This window comes from Aotus nancymaae, unplaced genomic scaffold (assembly GCF_030222135.1).
Source record: "Aotus nancymaae isolate 86718 unplaced genomic scaffold, 86718_ANA_hifiasm-v0.15.2.pri h1tg000010l, whole genome shotgun sequence".
NCBI lineage: Eukaryota > Metazoa > Chordata > Mammalia > Primates > Aotidae > Aotus > Aotus nancymaae.
Window position 1 is genome coordinate 23,511,743 of NW_026988421.1, and position 22,856 is coordinate 23,534,598.

At 39.1% G+C, this 22,856-nt stretch overlaps 1 protein-coding gene across 4 annotated transcripts in view; it reads left to right on the forward strand.

Annotated features, from left to right (window-relative positions):
• The first annotated feature begins 13,520 nt into the window (after positions 1–13,520).
• The window catches only part of SORCS1 (sortilin related VPS10 domain containing receptor 1), a 591,753-nt gene continuing 582,417 nt past the window's right edge, over positions 13,521–22,856 (forward strand). For all 4 annotated transcript variants that reach the window (XM_012450170.3, XM_012450169.3, XM_012450171.3 and 1 more), the window contains exon 1: positions 13,521–14,259. In XM_012450170.3, the coding sequence (XP_012305593.2) occupies positions 13,702–14,259 (558 nt within the window). In that variant the 5' untranslated portion in view covers positions 13,521–13,701. The remainder of the gene's footprint in view (positions 14,260–22,856) is intronic.

The following is a 22,856-nucleotide window of genomic DNA, read 5'->3' on the forward strand; positions in this document are numbered from 1 at the left end:
TAAGCCTAGCATCCATTAGCTATTCTTCCTGATGCTCTCCCTCCTCCCACTTCCAGTGCTCCAACAGGCCCCACGGTGTGTTGTTCCCCCTCCATGTGTCCCCATCATTCAGCTCCCACTTATAAGTGAGAACATATCATATTTGGTTTTCAGTTCCTATGTTAGTTTGCTAAGTATAATGGCTTTCAGCTCTATCCATGTTCCTGCAAAGAAATGATCTTGTTTCTTTTTATGATGGCATAGTATTCCACAGTGTATATGTATCATCTACTGCAAATTTCAAAATAGCTAGAAGAGAATATTCAAAATGTTCCCAACACAAAGAAATGATAAACATTCAAGGTGATGGATATTTTAAATATCCTAATTTGATCATTGCACATTACATGAAGGTATCAAAATCTCACATGTCTACCATCAATAGCCACAATTTATATATATTAATAAATTGAAATATATGGTACATTATTATTAACTAGAATGACCATGCTGTACAACAGATCCTACAAATCTATACAATTATAATTTGTCAACTAAAAATACATTTTTTTTTTGAGACAGCATTTCACTCGTGTTGCCCAGGCTAGAGTGCAATGGCACCATCTCAGCTCACCGCAACCTCCACCTCCTGAGTTCAAGTGATTCTCTTGTTTCATTCTCCTGAGTAGCTGGGATTACAGGCATATGATACTATGCCTGGCTAATTTTGTATTTTTAGTAGAGGCGGGGTTTGTCCATGTTGGTCAGGCTGGTCTGGAACTCCTGACCTCAGGTGATCCACCTGCCTTGGCCTCCCAAAGTGCTAGGATTACAGGTGTGAACCACCGTGCCCAGCCAAAAATACATATTGGTTTTAAAGTACAACATAAAGATCTTTGTGAAGATGAGAGTGTTCCATATTGTGACTTTATATCGTGATGTCATAATATCAATATGCTGGTTCTAATTCTACAAGATGTTACCATTGGGGGAAACTGAGCAAAGAATACATGGGAATGCTCTGTATTTATTTATCACCACCACTGTGAATCTACAATTATCTCAAAATAAAAAGTTGAATTTATAAAAAAGACAAAGAATGGCAGGTAGAAAAAGCAATATAGTGTTTTAAAAGACATACTTTAAGGTAGATTGAAGGCAAAAAGATGGAAAATAAATATAGTACAACTTAAAAAAAGGCAAAACTGTATTAATATACAAAGTCAGTATTAAGGCAAGAAATAATATAGATAGAAGAGAATTCATAATAATGAAAGAATGAGTTTTAAAAGATGTTAAGGTAGTTCTAAATATATTTGACCCTAATAACCTATCTTCAGAATATCTATAACAAATTGAAAACAAATCAAGGAGAAACACACACATGATTGGCAATTTTGATACATCTCTCTTAGTAAGTACAAATTAAGCAGAAAAAATCAATAAAATTATAGAATATTTGAACAACATGATTAACAAACTTGACCTAATGAACATATATGAAACACTAAGTGTAAATATTGCAGAATACATATTAATTTAAGTATGCTCAGAACATTTACCATTATTGATCATAGCAAAGGCCATTAAGCAAGTTTCAATGAGTTTCAGGTAACTGAATTTGTACAATATTCTTTCTGATTGCAATGAAAGAAAACTAGAAGTTTTTAAAAACATAATTAGAAATACTGGTCTGGGTGCAGTGGCTCACATCTATAATCCCACCACTTTGGGATGCCAAGGTGGGAGGATTGCTTGAGACCAGGAATTGAAGACCAGCCTAAGCAGCAACATAGTGAGGCCCCATCTCTACAAAAAATGAAAGAAATTACCCCAGCATAGTAGTGCCCATCTGTAGTCCCAGTTACTCAGGAGGTTGAGGTGGGATGATCACCTGAGCCCAGAAGGTCAAGGCTGCAGTGAGAAGTGATCACACCACTATACTGTGCTCCAGCCTGGGTGACATAAGGAGACCCGGAAGGAAGGAAGGATGGAAGGAAGGAAGGAAGGAAGGAAGGAAGGAAGGAAGGAGGGGAAGGAAGGGAGGGCAGGAGGGTAGGAGGAAAAGAAAAGAAAGAGAGAGGGAGGGAAGGAAGGAAGGAAGGAAATACTTTTTAATAATTCATTAATCAAAAAAGAAATAACAATGAAGGTATTTTAAGAGTTAAACTAAGTGTTAATGAGTGGGTCATATCAAAATTTGTGAGATACAGCTAAAGCAGTGATTAGAGGGGAATATAAAGTTTCAAATACATGTACATATACATATGTATAAAAGCAGAAATAAAGCAAAATATGCAAAACAGGAATAACTCAAATTTGCTTTTAACAATTAATAAAACCAGTAAACATTTAGTAAGTTTGATCAAGGAAAATGAAAGAAAACAAAAATTACCCATATCAGAAATCAAGAAGAGGACATTAATATAGCTCTAGCAAATAGCAAAATGATGAGAAATAGAATAATAAATTTATGTCAATAGATTTGAAAATTCAGATACAATGGATAAAGTATTTGAAAAACGCAATGTACCAAAGTAAATACAAAAAGAAATAAATTGGCCAAGCATGGTGGCTCACACCTCTAATTCTGGCACTTCGGGAGGCCAAGGCAGGCAGACCACTTGAGATAAGGAGTTCGAGATGAGCCTGTTAACATGGTGAAACCCCGTCTCTACCAAAAATACAAAAATTAGCCAAGTGTAGTGTCACACACCTGTAATCCTAGCTACCTGGGAGGCTGATAGGAGAATCGCTTGAACCTGGCAGGCAGAGGTTGCAGTGAGCTGAGATCATGCCACTGCACTCCAGCCTGGGTGACAAAGCAAGATTCCATCAGAAAGAGACGGGAAGGGAAGAGGAGGGGAGGGAACAGGAGGAGAGGGAGGAGGAAGGAAGGAAGGAAGGAGGGAGGGAGGGAGAGAGGGAGGTAAAAAAGAAGGGAGGGAAGGAAAAAAGAAGGAAGGAAAGAAGGAAGAGAGGGAGGGCGGGGGGGGGAGAGACAGAAAGAAAGAAAGAAAGAACCAAAGGAAGGAAGGGAGGGAGGGAGGAAGGAAGAAAGGAAGGGGGCTAAATAGATTGATAAATAGTAAATAAAGCTTCCCATAAAGTAAACTCCAGATCCAAACAAATAAGGAGGAAATAACACTAATCTTACATGAACTCCCCCAGAATACAGAGAAAATGTGAACTCTTACCAGTTTGCTTTATGGTGCCAACCTCACCTTGATTTCAAAATCCATTAAGGACATTATACAAAAGAGAATTAAAAGACAGGATATCTCATGAATATACTTGTAAAAATCCTAAACAAAATATAAAGAAATCAGATTCAACAATATGATAAAATAAAATGTTTCGTTCAAGTGGAGTTTGTTCTAGGAATCTCAGATTAGCTTCACATTTGATAATTAGTTAATATTGACAGAACAGAGGAAAAACACATGACCATATTACAAGATGTGGAAAAGCATATTAAAAAATTCAAAACCTATTCATGTTGTTAAAAAGTCAGCAAATTAAGAATTTAAAAAATTAATATGATACAGTCATTTGCAAAGAAAAACTCCAGTAAACAACATACTTCACAGTGAAATAATAAAACCTTTCGCCCTGATTTTTTCAGAGCCCATTTGCCCCATAAAATCTTGTAAATTATCACCATTTCTATGCAATATCATATTCATCTTCCTAGCCAAACAGTAATCAACCAATCAAATAGATATATTTGAAATAGAGAAGTCGAATTTTATTTTGCACATATCATTAAGTACATAAAAATTCTAAAGGGCCCTAAAAATTATTAAAATTAATAAGTATAATTAACAATTTCAGCAGATAAAAAGTCAATATAAAATTATTTTTTTATATTCTAGCAATAATGAATTGAAAATTAACATAAAGAGATCATAGTCACAATGCCACCAAATACCTTAAATAACTGAAAATAAATTTATTGAAAGATGTGCAGGATTTCCATATTGGAAAATTAAAAAATATTGCTAAGATTATTTAAAGATCTAAATAAATTCAGAAAAATAATATATTCATGGATGGGAAGACTTAATACTGTTAAAATATTTATTTATCACCAATTGATCTATACATACAATGCAATCCTATTAAAAAGTCCATCATTCTTAGAAGTTGACAATGTGATTCTAGAACACTCTGGAAAAACTAAGGGACTTCATACCAGATTTTATGATGTATTATGATATTGCAATAATTAAGAAGTGTTTTGCTAGCACAAAATTTGACAAACTTGATCCATTAAAGAGAATAGAAAATTCAGAAACAATTATACACACATGTAGCCACTTGACTTCAACAAATGTGCCATGGCAATACAATAGGAAAAAAGTTTTTTAATTTTAAATTAATGGTTCTGGGCTCATTAATATCTATATAATACAACAGGAACCTTCAACCTTACTTCATGCCATATACATAAAAAGAAATTCCAGATGATAATATATATAAATGATAAGCATTTATATATATTATCCATATTATTTAATGGATAGTATATTATCCATTTAATATATATTATTTAATGGATAATATATATTATTTAATGGATAATATATTATCCATTAAATATATTTAGAAAAATAATTCACAAACACAAGGTAGGAAAAAATTCACAAACACAAGGTAGGAAAAGATTTATTAAACTTAAAATAAGAAGCATTAGCCATAACGAAAAGGTTTGAAGTAATTGATAAATTGGATTACATCACATTAAGAACTTCTTTTCCCTTTTAGCTCTATTGAATATATTTGTGATCTGTAACATCATGTTTTAATGTATATATACATAGTGAAATCATTACCAAAGTCAAGCAAATTAACATATCCATCTCCTCACATGGATACTCCTCCTCCCCCTACCACTTTTTTTGGTGTGATAAGAGTACTTACAATCTACTCTCTTAGCACATTTCCAGTATACAATACAATATTAATAACTATAATCTTCATATCATATATTGGTTTCTAGACTTATTTATCCTACATAACTGTAACTTTGTACTCCGTGATCCACATCTCCTCATTTAACAACCCCTACACAGCTAGACACAAGAGTACAAACTGATTGATTTAATTGAATAAGTTCAAGAACAGCAAAATTATTTTATAATTATAGAAGTCAGAATAGGCATTATTTTTGTCAGGTTGGATGCACATGGGTGTTACTGACTGAGAAGGTACAGGATCCTTTTTGGATGCTGAGAAAGATTTCTATCTTCATCTTTGTGGTTGCATTTGTGTGAAAAATAAAATCACAGGAACAATATATAGCTAAGATGTTGACAGTCTTATGGATGTGGGTTAAATTTTAATGTAATTTTCAAATATTTAAAAAGTGCTAACAAACATTGTCAATGTTACTGGACAGGGTTCTTTTTAAACTAACATCAGCTAATGGCAATGGGTTAGAAAAGAGGAACATTTTCAGTTGATGATGTTTTGCCTTAAATTGCCATATTCATTGATTCAAGTTTTCTCTTAGGTGTAAATTTAGCTTTATGTGACATTTGTGGTGGGTGTTTATGATTCATCCTAGTGCTGATCATCTGACAATATTAAGAAAGTCTATTAAAGATGTGAGAACATTAGCTTTGTCATTCACTCATTCAAGAAACACTGTCTTCTCTGCGCCTGCATTAGGTTATGGACTGAAGTTAAGAGACACATATCACAGCCCCTAACCTCCAGGAGTTTACAATCTAATGGAGGAGATGGCTAACTTAGAAAATTAGAATAAAAAAAGTACAATGTCAGAATAGGCACAGAATGCAAAGAGAATATAGAAAAAGAGATACCGTTTACCTACTTAGCACAACAAAAACAGAACCACAAAGTACATTAAAAGATAATCTCCATAATGAGAATGTTTAAGAGTCTGTGGATAAATTTCAAACATTTCCTAACATCATGCCAAGATCTACTGGATGATGGCACAGGACCTGGCAGGCACAGACTAAGAATCATGCTGCAAAGATGGAGGCCATCAATTTGGGATAAAATCCATGGTAGCAGATATCGAAGAAATAAAAGTAGTTAATTTAACTCTATGTTGATAAAGCTACTAAAATCTAGAACTATCAGGGAGTTGGACTAGAGATGAAGAAATGGAGAAAAAGAATTTGGCTAAGGGCCTCTACAGAAGTTGAGCCTTTGGTTAGCAGGCATAAAACACCAGTTTAACAATGAACTGAATGACTTCTTAGATAGGGGCTCGTTAAACTACCCCTGCAGAACTACAGCTCCCTTTACAAAATGAACAGTCCTCAGCTAATGATGTACCTCATAGAGATATACCTGGTGATAGTAACTGAGTAGGTAAAAGTAGTTGAGTGCATCCTAATAACAGATTTTCAACAATCATGGATCAACATCTAGGCAGCTTATTAAAGCTCATTCACAGCTTCCCACTCTATAGTATCTCCACAGGATAAACTGCCTGTGTTGAATAAGGGAAGTATTAAATAAGGGATTTCCTGTCTGGGCGCTGTAACTCAAGTCTGTAATTCCAGCACTTTGGGAGGCTGAGGCAGGTGGACTATTTGAGGTCAGGAGTTCGAGACCATCCTGGCCAACATGGTGAAACCCCGTCTCTACTAAAACTACAAAAATTAGCTAGGCATGGTGGCATAGCCTGTAGTCCCAGCTACTTGGGAGGCTGAGGTAGGAGAATCACTTGAACCTGGGAGGCGGAGGTTGCAGTGAGCCCGCACCACTGAACTCCAGCCTGGGAGACAGAGTTAGACTCTGTCTCAAAAAAAAAGATAGGTGAGGGGGATTCTCTTGGACCTTTTCTAAAGTTAAATTTTCAAACTACAAAGAATAATTCAAGTGCATAGTTAAAAGCTCAGTCTATTGCCCAATCTACTGTTGATGTCCTAGAAGCTTATGAAGATGCAGATTGATGGTACAGTGCTTCACGAAGAACATCGGATTGGCAATAACTAGGAAGGGCGGTAGTTTATCCCATCCTTTCAATTTGCTTCCACAGTGAAACTTCTGCATTCCAACACCTGTTTTCTACTCTTATTTTTATATCTTCTGGGGTATAGTGGTCTTTAAACTGTATTTTTACTCTAGCTGGAAATAAATTGATTTTTTTAAAAACTGAACAGATTTTAACTCCTTGTCTTCCATCTAGAGAAGCATGTTGAAGAACACTGTCAAACTGAAGTTGGTATTTGAAGTATGAAACAACTTTAACAGCTAACATATATTGAGTCTTTTCTCGGTCTCATGTAAATCAGTCTTACATGAGGAAGGTGATATAACCTATATTTTGCACATTAAGCAACAGGGATTCCACAAGTCAAATGATAATGTACAGTTAGTGGGTGACGTGCATGAGATTTAAAAGCAGGATTTTGACTCCCAGGTTTAGGATTTTAAGCCCCACACTGTACTGCCTCTCAGCACGAGACAAACACAACAGACCTTGTGCCTTTGACTGTCTGTCTTCTTTTCCTCTTCAGTGTCCCTCTGTGCCACTGCCGCAGTTTAGCACACTGTTGGGAATATCTGGACTGGAATCCTGCTCTTGGTCCAGATCAAACAGAGAAATGAGAAGCGGTATAAAATAGTTAATGTCTGTCCAACCGTGCTACTTATTCTTTGATTTGTTTCCTCCTTCTCCTGCAAGATACTATTTGCTCGGAGTGAGAGGTCCCAAAGATCTTGTTTTTCAATGGCTACTGTACATTTTATAGGATTGTATTCAGCTGCAATATTATGCCCCAGAAGTCTACTGAATTTGGCTTTATATTAACCTCATTCATCTTTGGGTAAGTTCTTTTTAAAGGGGACAAAAATAACCAAAGACTTCTTACCATGTAGAAGCTTTTGATTGTGCAATCATTGGCCTTTAAAGAGTTTTCTGAGGTAGGATTCTGCTTCTTTTGTCTCCTCCCCTCCAGTCAGTATTTCTGAAGCAACAAAAGTGAAATGTAGCTCCAACTTTAGTTTAAAATAAACTGAGTTTATTTTTCCTATTTGTATTTCTAGGGAAGTTGGACCAGAAAACGTGTTATGAAGTTGGTTTCGTGATTTAGTACATCAAAGCCTTTTTATATTAGACTTACAGGCTAGAGAAAGACAGGAAACAGAGATTCCAGAAGTTATATCATACAGTTTTCAGATCATTTTAAGACTATAATAAAGTTATGTTAATGTGTTCTCAGACTTTTTGGTAAAGGTATATTTAAAAAAATCTAATAATACAATCTTTAAATAAACTTATTTAATCATAGTGTATTTTTATCTATTTCACTTTAAGTATGAATATTAAAATTGGAAAAATATATATGCATATGTGAGTTTACATAATGACAGTGATATTATTTCATGCTTCTCTTTTCCTGTTTAATTATGCAAACTATCCTTTGAAACCTGAAATGATTGTATAAGCACTGCATCATAGCTAAACAAAAACTGTGGAATTTTAATTCATGAATATACAAATTGGGAACAGAAGTGGACAAGATAGTGGGGGGGAAGGATAAAGAGAAAATCTGTTCTAAGTCTTGTCTCTAAGTCTGTGACCTTAGATAAGTTTCTTTTCATTCTGTAAGATACAGGCAAAAACTGCCCCCTACCTATCTTTTGGAGCTGCTGCAAGATTTATTAAACTAGGGGGGAAAAAAGCAAAACAAAAAACTGTTTAGAGGTTTGATGAGATAGAAGTCACACAAATCCAAGACAGTTTTGTTATTTCCAAGGGTGTCCAAAGTTGAATTAACTTTCATAACATCCTATGAGGTAGGTAGATAATCTTAGCCCTATTTTTAAAGATGAGGGCTTATGTTCTCCTACTGGCACCACTTAGATTGAGTGTATGAGAAGAGATACAATTACTGGATTCAGAGGTAGGTCTGTATTGGTTGACACCTCAAAGTATTTAAAGGGGCAGTTTAAAAAAGTCCCATCATTCTGTTGGCAGGCAATGACAATAGCCTGCATATTATTCTCCCCAGTTTTCTTTCTGTGGTTCTTCCTGAAATTGATCTGAAATGCAAGACAAGACACCTCGTCTCAATGGTATCCAAGGGGAGCCAAGTATTTTGAGAACTATTAAAAGACATCGTTTAAATGATGAGGCGTATAATGTGATTTAGTGCAAACTGAAGCCAAAGTAACCATCAGAAATCAAAGAGACTTAGGAAGAAGGGAAGACAAAAAACCAATGAGACAGTTAACCTGTAGCTTATGCTGTAAGATTATGTGGGGAGTGGATATACCACTCTCTTTAACTTTACTCCCCACACACAAAATAAAAGCAAATAGAAATGGAGTGTACATATATTCTCCTCGGCCTAAAAAAACGTGAGCACTTGTTCCACAAATTGCTTGCTCAACATTACTAAAAATGATTCAAATTAATTAGAGTGCCTGGCACATAGAACCTCATCGATGTGTTATCTGTTATTAGTTGGATTTAGAGTAGAAACAGTATTTCACAAAATCAAGAACATACTAGGAATAAGACTGCCTTGTAGATGCCTTGTCTCTTTGCACTAATTGCTGTGTGACTCTGGATAGTTAATATCATCTGTGAGGTGAGAAAGATAGTAGTGCTTATCTGAGATAAACTTTGTAAAAAGAAAGGCATGAGCTGTTACATTTCAACTCGGTAGCATAGTTTCTGGTACAGAGTGTATATCTGATTGACAAAGTATTAGTTATTAAAAGTTGTGCACCTAGGCTTATTATACGGGTGCCACCCAGCTGGCCAGCCATTGTTTATTGATCACTTAATAAGCTAGGCACTGGAAGAAATGTTGAAAAGGAGGTTGCAAATAAGGAAGATACAGTCTTATCCATGTGCAGATTTTCTTTGGAAGTTATTACCAAAAAACAGGTTTAAGTAAAATAATTAAATGCTGTAATATACACTAAGAAAGATCTGGTTAAGAGACTGATACAGCAAATGTGGAATAAATTTCTTCTTTAGGTAGACGTTCAGGAAAAGTCTCTCTAAGGTTGTATATTGAAAGTGAAGGTCTCAAAGAAGAGGAGTCAGCGATGTGACGTGGGGATGGAGGGTGGACATTCTAGGGAGGCGGAACAGCACGTGCAAAAGTTGTGAATTGGAAAAAACTAGGCACACCCGAGGAAAGGATAGCCCCCGATGATTGGCGTATTAGGATGAGGGTAGAGAATCCTGCCAAGTGTGATTCAGAAGTGAGTACCTGGTCAGCCATGGTAAGCTTGGATATTACTCTGTTTGTGATGGGAAGCTGGCAGGAAGGATATTTTTTATACTTTTAAAAGACTACTTTTGCTGCTTTGTAGGGCACAGTGTCCATACTTTTTTGATTGTGCACACCAATCAGTATACGGTGACTAAATGTTCATATTCTTTCTTTGTCTTTCTGTCTCTGCTTCTTTCTCTGTCTCTCTCTTTACACATATCGATGTATATATGCATATGCATATACATACATGTTTATATTGTATATAAAACTATATGAAACATATGCACATTAATAAATATTTTAGCAAGGCTAAATTTTAATATTTCTGATTAAAACTAAACACATCAAATTCTATTATTTTCCTCTTGCACAAAATTGGATCACCTCAGTCTGCTTGTGCCCTTGTACCTGTGCCCTCTTTAGAGATAACTATTGGAGAGAAGGAATGGAATCGTGCAATTGTGGCGTACAGGGAGCAGTCAGAGGCTGTTGTGGTAGTCCAGATGAGAAATGATGATAACTGGGACTAAGTCATGGCATATTTGTCACATGCACAATGAAAGGACTCCTTATTGGAATTACAGATTTATGTTATCTACTAGCCTTTTGTATCAATTACTTTCCTAATAAATGATTCATTCTTATTATATTGTATTAATAAAAATCTATTGGATTGCTTTGTGGGTTGTTGGGTTGAAAACATCTTGAAATAGACTTCCCTCCATGATTAGCCTATTTATTATAGTCTTCTGGAAAAGGGGAATAATTTAGGAAATTACTGGTACTTTCTTCTTCTGCTTGTTGGCAAAAGTAAATAGGGGGCAGGGCCATAAAAAAAACAAAATGAATCTATCTACCTACGTAAGAACAATACTACTTCGAGCCAATTTCATCCACATTTGTGTAACTTCTGTCTCAAATGAATAATTAAAATCAGGCAGTAAAAACTTGCCCGCTCTCCATGAACTCTCAGCAAATGGACTGCAAATGCTTTCACTTTAAAGGGATCATTCGAAAACAGGTTGTAGATTCTGGGAAGGAAAAAATCAACTGTACTTGTACCAGCATTCTTCAAGAAGAGCTTCCATTTTGAAACCAAAATACCATACATTTTGGTAGGGCAATAATAGACTAAGGCCAGGAAATCTGAATCCACTAATTTCTTCTTTTCCATTTTGCTTCTTCTGGCCTATATTTAGATGAGAATTTATTTGGGTTCTGATTCTTTAATCTGGTTTTCCTTTCTTGGAGGAATTCCCATGTACTTATCCAGACTGGAAAGGAGGTTACCAGGGCATAGAAAGAAGTCATTAAGCAAATGATCCTGTAAAGCTCTAAAAACCTTTCTGAGGAAAGAAAAAACGACCGCTCTGGGTTTTGACAAAGAACATTTGCAATTTGGGGAGAAGAGAGGACCTCTGGCTCTCCTCTCCTCCATCTAGAGGCCATAGCCTGCCAGACAGCGTTTCTGTTTTGGAAGATCCAGGCATAAAGGTGATTTTGCTTGTATTTCTTCTTTAATGACAACCGGGACACTCTTTTGTCCTTTTAGGTACTCAAATTTAATGGCTGAGAAGCCTGCCCTCCTTGCATTTGGACTTTTCCTGCGTTGGTCATAAGAACAATAACTTAGATCGATATTTTATAACACCTCTCTGGATTGGATTGATACCACGGAAGTTTTCCTGGGCAACATTAGAAATAATTTCACTAATTAAATAATAATTATCACTCTATATTACTTTGAACTTGGCCTCATCACAAACACAGTATTCACATTTTTTCAGTGAGGTTATCATTCTAAGTGTGAAAATGAACAGAATTGTAATTAGAAACTGGAATCGGTATTTTGTTGTGTCATTCATTTATTCAATCAGTAAATATTCATTTAACAATGTAAAAACTATGTACATAAGAGGATATTACGTATATGAAGACTGCAAAGAAATTTGAAATCATTTCAACGCTTAGAAGCAAATTGTCTACTTGAAAAAAAGGATTGGATTTTGAGAAATTCTTTGCAATTTTCAAAGCCCATTCACCTGCTATAAATCTTCATCTGAACTTATGAACAGTAGCAGGGGTGCTAGGCTAGGCAGATATTATAATCATACAATTATAGAATTTTAGGAGCGGAAGGGATTTTAAAGGTCATCTAATGTGACCATTTAATTTTAACGCTTAGGAAGCTGAGAGATTGCGATTTGTCTTAGGTCCCAAAGCAAACCAGTGACAGAGCACCATCACAGATCTGCTGATAGGGATCTCAAAGCAGGATACAGCAGCACTGGGCCAGGCACCGAATGACACAGAATAACTCTAAGTACTGTGCCTCTTTTCCTGTATTTATTTGTTATGCAGATATATATTAGACTCAATAAATATTTATTGAATTGATGACTGGCAAATTTCTTCCCACGTAGGGTACTGTGCCAAGTACTGAGGATAAAATGGTAAACAAAAAACAGGTGACTTCCTCCAAGTTGCTCGAAATTTGATCTTCCTGTCCTCAATGAGTTTGTAGTCTCTTAGGGAAACCAAGATATATCCGCTTACAGAACTCGTAGTGGAACCTTAGGTTTAGGAAAGTGTTTTCTTACCTATGATTGCATGTAGGAAAATTAGGTTCAAATTCAGTGAATGCTTTAGAAGGTTAGGAGAGAAATCTAAGACTTTTAATTGATGGGGAAAAAAATCCCCCAAACTACACACACATACACACGCGCTCACACACACACACACACGAGATCATTTAATTACATCACTGTCTGCTGCTGCCTTTCTGGGATCTCCCCCAGGCTGGGACACACAGGCTCTGCTCCGGGTAAGGTCAAGATGCCAACTCAGGAAGCGTAAGAGAAGGAAGGAGCAGAAGCCCACCCATCCCTAGCTCCTCAACTGGAAAAGACCAGAAAGAGAGAGAAAAAAGGAAACAGCAACATAGACTGATAGAAACAATAAAGCAGGAATTGGAAGCTCCGGACAGAGCGACCGCTCCTGGAGCCCGGGGTTCACCGCCCCCGCGGGCAGGGTGCGCGGACTCAGCGCCCGGACCGGCGGCCGCGGGGGCGCAGAGAGGGCGGAGGGGAGAGGAGGCAGCAGCGCCCGCGAGGCCGAGGGGAGGTCGCCGGTGGCGCCTCCAGCGCCCGGAGACCCGGTGCGCAGCGCAGCTCTGCCGCGGGACGCGGCGCCTGGAGCCCCGGCAGCGCCCGCCCTCCCTCCCGCGTCGCCCGCCAGCGCCCGCGCCCGCTCCGCCAGTGACTTCAGCTCAGCTCCACCCCCGCGCGGCGGCTGCTCGCTCCGTCCGGACCCGCGCTCGGCACAAGCCCAGCCCGGGCGAGCGGCGGCCACCTGCCCGGCGCCGCCTCCGCCCGCCCCCACCGCGGCCCAACTTGGATGGAGTTGGGGTCCTGAGCGCCGGCCCCCCACAGCCGCCAGCGCAGAGCCCCGCGCCGCCACCTTCAGTCTGGGACCCCTCTCTCCGCTGCTCTCCGCTCCCGCGATGGGAAAAGTTGGCGCCGGCGGCGGCTCCCCAGCCCGGCTGAGCGCGCTCCTCGCCGGCGCGGGGATCTTGGTCCTCTGCGCCCCGGGAGTCTGCGGCGGCGGCTCCTGCTGCCCCCCGCCGCACCCCAGCTCGGCCCCACGCTCGGCTTCGACCCCTAGGGGCTTTTCTCACCAGGGGCTGCCAGGCAGGGCTCCTGCCACGCCCCTGCCCCTCGTAGTGCGCCCCCTGTTCTCAGTGGCCCCCGGGGACCGAGCGCTGTCCCTGGAGCGGGGTCGGGGCACTGGGGCATCCGTGGCGGCTGCTGCACGCTCCGGCCGGAGGAGACGGAGCGGAGCGGATCAGGAGAAGGCAGAACGGGGAGGGGGCGAGAGTCGGAGCCCCCGGGGAGTGCTAAGAAATGGAGGGCAGCAGGAGCCTGGGACTCGGGAGCGGGACGCGGACAAAGCCACCCGCTTCCGGATGGAGGAGCTGAGACTGACCAGCACCACGTTTGCGCTGACCGGAGACTCAGCACACAACCAAGCCATGGTCCACTGGTCTGGCCATAACAGCAGCGTGAGTAGATGGGACTGAGGGCAAAGGGGTGGAAAGATGGAAAGGGTTAAAGTCCGCTGTGTGATCTGATGGAGAACTGGAGGAAATAGGGTTTCTGGACTTGGGAAATGCTGCAAACTGGTCTCTGCCTACTTCCCTCAAGAATTAACATCACCTACTAGGAGACCAGCCTCCACCTCTCTCACCCACCAACATCATCAGGGTCCTTTCCAAATGCCACAGCTTCAAACCGAGAAGTCAAATTCCTGTTTAATGTTGCCTTGGTCGCATTGGTGTGTGGAACTGAAGACCAGGCAAACAGAGGGGTTAAAGTACTCCTAATACAGAAATGAAAGCGTTAAATTACCAGGCAGGCTGACATTTCCTCAGATGACTTTCCCTTTACTTGCCAGACTTATGTACTGGCTCAAGGAAGATTAAGAAGACCCATATATGTAGGCGTTTTATTTTATTTTATTTTTAATTTCATGCAGAGCTCCTAACCCCTTCTTCCCCACAAGGGAGGAGAACTGCAGTGGAGAGTATAAGGTGTTCTTTAGTGGCTCCTCTGCTTTAGGGGACCAAGTGGATGCAAGTTTCAGGGCAGGATCTCTCCAGCATCTTCTCACAGCACTAGTGAGTGTGTTTTGAGAACTGGGGCTTTCCAGCCCGTGAATGAGCGGTTGTTCTCCGGCATGGTCAGTCTCAGGAAGATCAGATATATCCCAGTGACAACAACTCCCTGTTCTCCCCCATTGCCTGACCTCCTCTAATGAAGAACACAAATAAAGACTTAACATCCCCTTTATGAAGGCAGGAAAGGGATTGCTGAATTCCAGGAGGCTGGATTCCAGGGACTTAGGATGCAATTCCATGAGCTTTGGTCGTATCAGGAAAGGTTTTAGATTTTCAGAAAAGCTTGCATGTCTGCAATCCGAGGGAGCTACTCCCGTTGAAATTGAACCTAGAAACTTCAATGAGTTGAAATAGTAAAGAACTAGCTTTGATTGCAATAACTAAAAATGATTTTAAAGTGTGGAAACTTCTCCAGGCAGCAGCAAAGAACATAAAAACCAAGGATGGGTAAAATGGGGGGAAAAATTCCGACTTTTACAGCTTCAACCAGGTAATTGAGATTATAGTGTTTGTAATATGCACAATCTATGCAGCCTGGTACCTTTAGAAACATTTTCAGTTGTGATGTAATTGCCAGAAACCTTCCCAGAGAAGTGCCACTTTAGTGAGTTGTGCTCATTGTCAGCTTTTTAATGTGAGTTGTGAACATTTTAAAATACTAGTCTGTCATTATGAATTCCTTGGGTCCATAGATATAAATTGTATTAAGGCAAATCATGATAGATAATATTTTGTATTGATGTCTCTGTTCTGAGAGTAGTAGCAGGATTTTCCCTACAATTCATTTTTCATGACAGAGGCTGTGGTTTTATATAGTTCTCAGGAGTGGTTTGATCAAATAAATGAAGCTGAAATTCTTTCCATTCAAGTTCTGGAGACCCTTGACCTTATTCCTTACCTTAACTATTATATCTCTCATATCATAGCCACTAAAATTAATCCTCTAATTTGAACTTGAATCTTCCTAAACTGATTGAATAACTTTCGCACTGCTTTGAGTGATTAACTCAAAGCTTCTGGCTTTCAGGGGAGATTTTAAGCACATCAAACATGTTAGCTCTTGTTGTATTAAGAAGTAAAAGACTTTGTACTCAAAATATTTCTGGCTTTTAACGTAATTCAAGCTGTAAAATATCACTCACCCATTAGACCTCTTGTTTTAGCTCATCTCTTGAAAGATCTTGGAAAGAAAGTAAAGTAGAATACATCTTTGGCAAATTTTTAACTTCCATTTAGGAAATGGTTCCAAGCACTGCCAACATTAAAAATAATAATAATAAATGGTGCTTAAAATTCTACTAGGGCTTATTAGGGTCAGGGCATTGAACATGCCTGCAGGTCTAAGATAATGTAGGAAATAAGGAGATGACTGTTAAAAGTTTTGATCACTCAAATTATGTTAACAAATGAGGTGAGATATCTTCCCTCTGAAGTCTCTTATTCCATAAAGACCTCTCCTGACCCAGTCTGTGCCCTGGTCATCACACACAAAGATGTTTTTACTTTTTCTTTTTTAAGTATATACATACAGATATTGGAGAAAGAGAAATAGTCTTTATCCATGTCCTCCAAAACAAAGCCAGTCCTACATATCTGGACCAGACTCAGAGAGAGTTTAAAATATTTTTAAAGGGAAAGAAAGCAAAAAGAAACTTTTTTTGGCAGTTTTGTAGAATGCAAAGCAGAGTGGAGACCTGATTCCAGTTCTGCTTATTTGTGGTTTGACGGAGGCAGGTTGAGTGTCCTCTGAATGTGGATTTTCTCAACTGTAAAGTGGGGGCAATGCCTGTCAGATTAACTGCAGAGAATTGGGAGCCAGGCTATACATAAGAGGGCAGTGTGATATGAAAGCCTCACACACCTGTTTGGAACTCTCACAACAGTTCACTTTACCCCAGAGTGGAAAGTCCGCTCATCTAAACCTGAAGGCCAGGTTGGGGTAGAGGGGGGGATCTGGGGGGACTCGACTCTCTTCACATTTAGATGTCCTCCCCTATAAATCTGCTCCAAAACCCCTTCAGGGCCACAGGCAATGCACATCCTGTGAACCCCTCTCATGTTTAGCAAAAAGCCTTTGCTGAGAAGAATCTCTGATTATGACAACACCTGCATTCAAGGTGCAAATGCATGGTAATTATAGGCTGCCTGTCAATCTGGTGAGGAATTCTGGATGGTTCACTCACCTCCTTCCCTTCTCTTTCCTGCCCCCTCAGCTGTTGGACTTGAGCAGTTGTATAAAGACATGTCTGTTTTGCCTCTTCTGTGGGTGTGATGTGATTCCTCTGTACTGAAGTCTCGATTGATGGAAACTGTTGCTAGAGTTGGTGGAACACCTGGGGGGATCTTCTGGCATGAAAGGTGCTGGGTATGAATCATTTGTCATGAGCTTGGTGTCGTAAGCAAGAACATATTGTTCCCACCCTACTCATCCCAGGCATGCTGTGCCCTGATCTAAATTTATATAGTAATCCTTAGAGTGTTAAAATATATATTTGCCTTTATATGTATGCATAATGGTGTATGTGTTTATTCCTTATTTCCAAGGGATTTTAAAGTGCTACAGCATTAATCTTTATAAATTCCTTTGTAGGTAGTAAGTAGGTGACAAGTGTTAGTATCTCTTTTTCATATTTTTATGCCGAAGTTAGGTTTAATATTTCAGTTCACCACTCTGCCCCTTTCTCACTGGCAACTGTATTACCAGATTTGTTAACAGAGGGTTTTACTTGACTTCTATTTTGCCGTGATGAGATCTTTAATGTTACATTTATCATAGCACATGATGGACTGCTTGATTTCTGTGTACCTCTTTGCTTCTAGTTGTTCTGGGACTTGACATTTACCATCCAACATTAGTGAATAAATTGAGTCCCAAACTGGGCCAACTTTTGGGGTAGATGCCTTACCTTCATCATCTCACTTTATATTTCACAGAAATGTCAAGAGTAGGTGTTATTATTGTCATTACGTACAGGAGGAAACTGAGGTTCCAAAAGGCTAAATGAATTGCCAAATAGACACAGGAGGTCAGTGGCAGAGCAGAGACTGTCACCCAGAGTGGTCCTACTCCCAAACTGCACAGAAGGGCTTGTCCAATGGACTTTAAAGTAGAACAGAAAAACTCAGACCTTTTGGAATCTGAATTTTAGATAATCCTATCTTGAGTTAATTTCTGATGATGGTGGAGGAGGATGTACTCTTAGCTAGAAGCTCCGTCTGCTTGTAGAAAAACGAGGACATTAACATGTGCCTGTCACATTGCACCCTTTACCTTAAGTAGTGATTTGGTTGTTCTCTCATCCACCCACCTCTTCATCTTCAGTGAGACATGGAATCTGTACCTGGTGATTCAGTGAGCAAGAGGTAACCTGCGATCATTCAGCTTTCAGCTCAGTTGTTCTTTAGGAATACATTCCTTTTCTAATTTAATGACAAATCTGATGTTATAGACAGGTTGGCTATGAATGCTTGACTTGGCTATACATTTTGATACAGTTTATTTTGTGGGGGGAGCTGACATTTTACAAAGTAAAATGATAAAAGATTTTCGCTTTCTCTAGCAAGCCCACATAATTCCTTCTCTGATCAGTACTTAATGCTATATGAATGCTAATGTGGTGTGATTTGGAAGGCAGTGGATTTGAAAGCAAACAGATTTGAGTTTGAGTCTTAGCTGTCCTGCTAACCAGCACATTGCCTTGAGTAAGTCACTTAAATTCTTTGAACCTCAATCTCCTCATCTAAAATATGGGAATAATATATCTTTCGGAGGTTTATTCCTAAACATGTGGCATCATGTATACAAAGTGCTTTGTTCATAGTAAATGCTCAATAAATGCTACTTACTTTTCTTACATGAAGAAAGAGTTCTCCACTGGAATTAAGAATTGTGGGTTATAAACCTAGCTGTATACAAAAATTGGATATATAGTCATAGCACGTTGAAATGTTGCGGCCTCAATTTCATCCTCTGTAAAATGGCACTAACAGACTAAACTCCCTTACAGGTCAAAACTAATTTCATCCCTTGTTTATATAGATACTGTGTACCTACTGCATTTAAGTAAAGTGCACTAGGGAGTGTTGGGGATGCAGAAATGACACAATGACCTATACCCTTGACCTGTAAGGGAACAAACCTTTCATTTCACAAGATTCTTCCTTTTTCCCCAGTTCATATGCATATCTGTTCAGGGGATATCAAGTAATTTGAGATCCCAGAAGGACTTCATTTCAATCTGGGCACATGGGTTTGCAGCAAAACATAGTTTATTAGGTTTATTATATTACATCTTCATGTTAAGGAACTTGCTATCTTTGGACTCCCAAAAATGCCTAATGTGAAATTGGAAAGTAAAAATTTCTTAGATATTTAATGAGATTTTCTAGAGAACATTGACATGAATATTGACTCTCAGAATCATATCCACATTCTTTTAAAGAGAGACCTTAGAAATTCATAGGCTAGGGCAAAAAAAGCAGATATACTGATCTCATTTATATATGAGAATAAAAATTGCTCCCATTTAGGAGTAATTGCTATGTGCCAGCATTATGCTAAGAACCTTATACAAATTATCGTATTTACTTTTAATTCCACAAATGTTTATTGAGCTCCTAATGTTTGTCATTCACTGGCATAGGGTTATTTGTGAAGTGCTACACAAGATGAAAAGAAATAATTCCTGCCCTCAGTGAGCTCTTGGTCTTATATCCAAGAAACTTCTTAAGAGACAGCAGGAGGTGCACATTGTCTAAGACAGAACATGCTGTAGGAGGTCAGGGGAGAGTTGAGCATCTTCTGGCTGGGGTGGCCTTCAAGCTGGATTGTAGAGTAGTACTTTAGACGAACCTTGAAATGTAAAGAAGATTGTAAGTAACAGTTGGAAATTATTACAAAGATATTTTGAGCTGAATGGATGTCATGACTAAAAGTCAAGAGAAGAGATGTAAACATTCCTCTTTATATCCAGGAATTTAAATTACTTTATTTAAAAATTATGCTTAACTAAAGTTTTAATCTTAGGGATGATTGAAAAATATGAGTTAAGCAAAAAATATACACATCAATCTTGTAGTAAATTTGGGTACATTCCAAGCCCAGTAGGAAAATAAAACCCTTTATGGTCACTGAGAGATATGACTGCCCTTATTTGCACATTAAATCTTAGCTGGAGTCATCATCGTTTCATTTTTACCTTGACATTTTCCATACAGAGTTTTCACAAAAGGACTTTCTTTTGTTTAAGTTCTTGATGAGAGGGATCGCTGCTCAGGCTGCCTCAAGGATACATTAATTTGGCTCTCTGCCAGCGCATGTTCAGTCACTAAATGTATGTAAAATATTTGTCCTGTTTTTGTGTATGTCTCCATTACCGTTCCTTATTTTGTGGCTAAAAAGTGTAGAGAAGTCACTCGTGTCTCCTGGAGGGGAAACTGGCTAAGCTCTGCAGTGGCCAAAGGGATGAGAGAGAAGAGATACGTTCATTGCAAGGCGAGGCCAGGCCTCATGAAAGTGTAGCGGTTCCTCTCAAGGAGCTCAAACTCTGCTGCGATTGTTTGGATGGAGTAGGCAAACAGTTGGCAAGAAACAAAGGTGAAATCTTATTGTGCAATGTTTATAATGAAGGAACAGAGCTTGTTGTAGAATGTAGATAGGGAAAAAAAAATGGACGTGAATGCTCTGTCCGAAATCCTATGTGAGATTTTACACACACATAGAAGATATTGTGTCTATTTCTATAGCACACCTGAATGTTTTTATACCACTTTAGATCAGTTATAGCCCTTTTTTTCTCTTTGCAAAATGCTCCAGTTTTCAAAGATCAACACATTACTTCTATTACTTAATGTATTTTTTTCTCACCACAATTCTAGAAGTTAGGAAAGACAAATGTCATCTCCACTCTCAGATAAATAAGCCAAGAAGTTGCTATTAAGTAGGTCAGTTAGTGGAAGAAGAAGGTCAGGTAACATTTGGTCACACTGTAGGACTGATTCTTGGTTTGGCCCACTGCTGGCTTGCCACAGGCAAGAGTTAGAACATAGCTGCACCCTATCCTCATGGTTTGTCTGAAACCCATGCACCTGCGTCCATAAGGTTTTCCATTGTGGGAAGAAGAGTGAATATTGGCTGCAGAGCTCCTGAGTTCTGGGCTCAGCTTTTCAAGTTGTCTTGGGCTTCAATAAAAGTACCCTCATGAAAAGTCATGCTCTTGTTTAAACCTCTGAAGTTGCCTTAAAGAGTGATGATGGGACCTTTTGAAAGTGAGATTCCCAGTAATAACCTGTCTGCCATATGTATTCCACTGCCAATGGACTTCAGAGATGAGATTACTTATGACTGGGTTTATTGCAATAGCAGCTTGGGGTAGAAAGGAGGTATAGCCATTTCTTCCTCTCTAATTTTCTTATGTAGATAAAATCTAGTTAAAAATAATATTAAAGGTGGTCTCACTACCTCTTCCATGTAGGAAACCTAGAGTATCAATCAACATTTTGGAGCCAAACTAAAGGAGTGCCTGTTGGTGCTAATGGGTTTTACTTGCTCAAGTATTATAATTGAGTTGCCACCTACTGCTTTTTCTAATTCTAACTTTTGGGGTGAGAGTGGTAGAAGAGAGCAAAGAAAAGTTTGCTAAATATCAGGGACAACTCTATATAGATAAGACGCATTGATTATAACAGAAGTGTCCTGTAACAATAATAATATGAATAACCACCAATGTAGTGAACAGCTTCCCTGGAAATATAATCCAGAACATCACCATATGATTTAACTTGATTCTCACAATACCTTTATGAACTACACATTGTTATCCTCATTCGAAAGCCGTAGAAGTTAAGCTTAAACAACTTGCCCAAAGTTACCCAGCTAGCAAGTGGCAGAGCTGGGATTTGGTTTTTGCCCTTTCTGGCACCAAAGCTCTTTCTGCTAAATCATGCTTTGGGTTTATTTTTGTGTAAGTTTATTTTTGAATGGGTTTGTTTTTGAGTTTCTTTAGAAAGAACTCTACAATTCAGTGCAGATGGGGTGGTAGGGAAACTCTTGGTATGCATGACATATCTTGGGAGTCTCGTTTTCACTTCACCTCATTGTCAGGTCACTGACACTTTACTTGACAATAAGCCACTCCATGATGCAGCTTGGGTTGAAGCGCTAACCTCTGTCCATTCCCATAGTGGCTTTTGGAGGTTATTAATGTGTGTCATCCTGTTATCCTGGGAGGATGTATGGGATGGGCTGTGTTGTTTCCCCCTGCTGACTAATGACCCTAGAGTGGCAGTGTGCACAACGTGTACACATTTTAAAGAAAGTGCTAGTGGGAATCATGTGCCCTGGAACCAATGGATTGATGCCTCTAGTCATCTTTCCCTAACCAGAGTAACAAGGGCTGTTGAGACATAAAATTTTGAGCCATCAACCCTTCTGCTCCAGGACCTTTGCTGGTTTGGGGCCGAGTGGTGGGTGGGCAGGGTTGGGGGCAGAATAAAAGTGAAAGATCTTCCCCTTATCTCAGCAATTCCCACTGTACATTCTTGATTAAAGTTGTTAAAGGGAAAAAGGCTATTTTAGGCCCATTCAGCACCCTGGTTTAGAAATTTATCATCTGCAGACCTGCTCGCCCTGACTTGTATTTTGCTGAAATAATAGAAGAATTCTTAACTGGGCAGGCATGGACTCACTCATAGGTACCTGGGGCAGCATTTCACAAAGTACTGTCCTCATGGGTCCTGCTCCTGAATGTCCTGATGGGGAGAAGGGATGGGGAATCTATGTTTTAGAAACTCCCTAGGAGAGTTTTGGCAACACTCAAGATTTGAAAATTATTTCCTTGAGATTTGTACTTGAGTTTAAGAGTCCATGGATTTCTTCCATTATCTGCATAATTTTGTGTTAATATGCTTTAATTTTTCCCATGGAGAGATGCAGCCCACAGTGTTTATTAGCTTCTCGATAGAAACCATGACCCCCTACAGCG